The sequence below is a fragment of the Melampsora larici-populina genome (assembly GCF_000204055.1).
Source record: "Melampsora larici-populina 98AG31 unplaced genomic scaffold MELLAscaffold_556, whole genome shotgun sequence".
Lineage (NCBI taxonomy): Eukaryota > Fungi > Basidiomycota > Pucciniomycetes > Pucciniales > Melampsoraceae > Melampsora > Melampsora laricis-populina.
The window spans coordinates 1-2,522 of record NW_006769216.1 but is presented as its reverse complement, the minus strand read 5'-3'; the positions used below and the strand labels follow the sequence as shown (position 1 = coordinate 2,522).

The window sequence follows — 2,522 nt, the reverse complement described above, 5'->3', positions numbered from 1 at the left end:
ATGTTGGAACTGTGCAATTTCAGCTTCTGAAACTTATTTGCCAAGCTAAATTCTTTGTCAAAAGACAAGGGACTTATTTTATCAGGGCTCGTTTCAACAGGTCCGGCCATCACAAAAGGGGACACCTTGTTCTCACTCTCGCGAATTAGCTCGCCAATACTCTTGGTTCGTTTGATTGAGTCAGCTCTCACTATAGGTGGCTCAGTTTTTTGGTCATGATGTATGTTATTACCATTAACTAAAGGAGTGGAGATAACAGGTTCTGATACAACATGGGTTTTATCTTTTTTAGCGCTAGGGTTACTTAAGAGAGTGGAAGTAGCTTTAGCTGGTTCTACTTGTTGGACAACATAGATTGGTTCTACTCGTGCCACCGCTGGTACTTTCGCTGGCATAGGGAGCATAACAGGATTTGGGATGGGAACTGCATCGTTTTGATGTAAAATTCTTCGGGAAGTCAAGAAGGGGCTTGGTGTTGACGTAAAAAACTGGTTTACATCTGAGGAGGCTCCTCTTGGTGGTGCTGGTCCGTTTTGAACGGTGATTTGCCGTTTTTCTTGTTTTTGTTCGTTTTGTTGATACCTTTGATTGCTCTGTAGTACGCTCGACTGAAGGACAGCATGGACTGAACGTTCCTCGACTCCTCTTCCACATGGTCCGGTTTCTTGTACGGTTCCCTTTGTTGCTTCAGGTTGCTGTTGCGCGTCGGTCCCGCTGAAGAGGTCGACTGTACTGGCTCTGGTAGTTGGCTGGGTCGCTGCAGTATTGGGTTCTTGCCGATGAATCCACTGCTTGTCCTGGCTAGCAGCTTCTTTTCTTCCAAGTAAGGATCCCAACCCAGGCTCCTCTTCAGTACTTCCTCTTCTCCTAGGATTATCTTCAACGAGTGATGACTGTTCTTCCACAAGGAGAGATAAGTCATGATGGTTCTTGTGTTGTTCGGGTTTGATTCCTGTGCGTTTTTCCACTTCATGAAATTGTTCTCGTGGAGTGTCATCAGTAACCTTTCGTGGTCCTCCGACATGGTCGGTGGTTGCTGATCTGATGCTGGATCTTCTTCCATGTGGTCTGGTCGTAGCGCATCCGACTGAGCTGGCGCGTCGGACAGTGTCTGAGTAACTGGGTTTGCCGAGCTTCTCTTCGATTGCTCTAACCCTGTCTGATTTCCTGGGAGGCATAATCTGTTAATTCACTTGGTGACTTGTGGCTCAAGGTGCTGCGCGGCTGTCACTTACTAGCTGGAGTGGTAGTTGTAGGTATCGAAGTCACAGGGGTAGTCGTTATCGTGGTATTCAATATGGGCACTACTCCTGGCTGGTTTGGACTCTGCGACGTAGATTGGGTTTTCTTTGTGGTCTTTTGGGCGTTTGAAACCGGGGTTGATGGGGTTGTGTTGTTCACTAAGAAACAAAATCACCGTAGCGGATGCTATGTGTAAGTTGTCTTCGTGATACTTGCGTCTCTCAAAAAAAAAAAGAAATACCAACTTTTTCCTTAAAGACTTGATTTTCTTCCTTCGTAAAGCTGGAAGTTGGCTGTTGAGAATACTCTTCGCTAGTCTGAATCTGTAGTCGAAGAAAAATTTTTCGCTATTGCTGATAAATTCGTTGATCCTCTTGTTTCTAGGACTTGGTTGTCGAAGTTTAGAAATAATTTTGAAAAGATTTTCAAACTGGGTCGGTCAATACAGTATCCTGTAGAAAAAGAACTGGAATCGGTTCTTCGATAACTTGTAAAAATCTCAAAAAAGGATGATTCGGTCTTAGCGAATGATAACCAAAACAGGGATTGTAAGGTGTATCAGTAAACAGATTTTCTTGCTTTGAGTCGTAGCAAGGAAGTTCTCTAAATAGGTCTAAGGAACTCTGGTCTATGTCTGTGAAAGAAATTTTCGGAAGGAGAAATCAGGAAGAGATAGAATTATTCTGTTCCGGGAAAAAAAATTGATAATTTTTTATGGGTTTTGTTTTGTTTTTTGAAAAAATTCCTATAGCAAGTTGATAACGATGAGGTAAAAAAAAAGTTTATTTGAAAACAAACACGTTTTCTTTTATTAGTCTCGGGTTATTTTAACACACGATGAGGCCCCCAATTGTCAGGGTGGCTACTATATGAGAAGGTAAGTTGTCTAGTAACACTTACTTTCTAGTCCTGACAAATGATCTTACTGGATACGTAGATCAGATAACTAATTTATTAATTGGTTAGTCAATATTTGTCCTACAGATAGTAGCAGATATTAATTGAATCACACTTTAAGGGTAAGGAGAAGGTAAATATAACTAACTATTCCGAGGCCTACTGTAGGATTACAGAAGAAGTTGGTCGGGCTTTAGGCCTGGTGTTTCTTCAGAGATACGAGTATCTAAGAGTAGCCTGAGTCGAACCTCAGGGATCTCGTCAGCGATGAGCTGCGAAACCTAATGGATAATGACCAAGGAAGTCACTTACCGGTAAAGGGTAAGTAACAAGAGTTTATCAAGGAAGGTGGCTTGATAAGGTACTAAGGTCTTCTCGAGTGT

At 42.4% G+C, this 2,522-nt stretch overlaps 1 protein-coding gene across 1 annotated transcript; it reads right to left on the bottom strand.

Annotated features, from left to right (window-relative positions):
* Nucleotides 1–191: 191 nt before the first annotated feature.
* Nucleotides 192–1,178, bottom strand: MELLADRAFT_114765 (uncharacterized protein; the record flags this gene model as incomplete). The annotated part of the gene is made up of 1 exon (XM_007419783.1): nt 192–1,178. A coding segment is annotated over one exon (987 nt), but the record flags the coding sequence as incomplete, so codon positions are not given.
* Between the last annotated feature and the right edge of the window lie 1,344 nt (nt 1,179–2,522).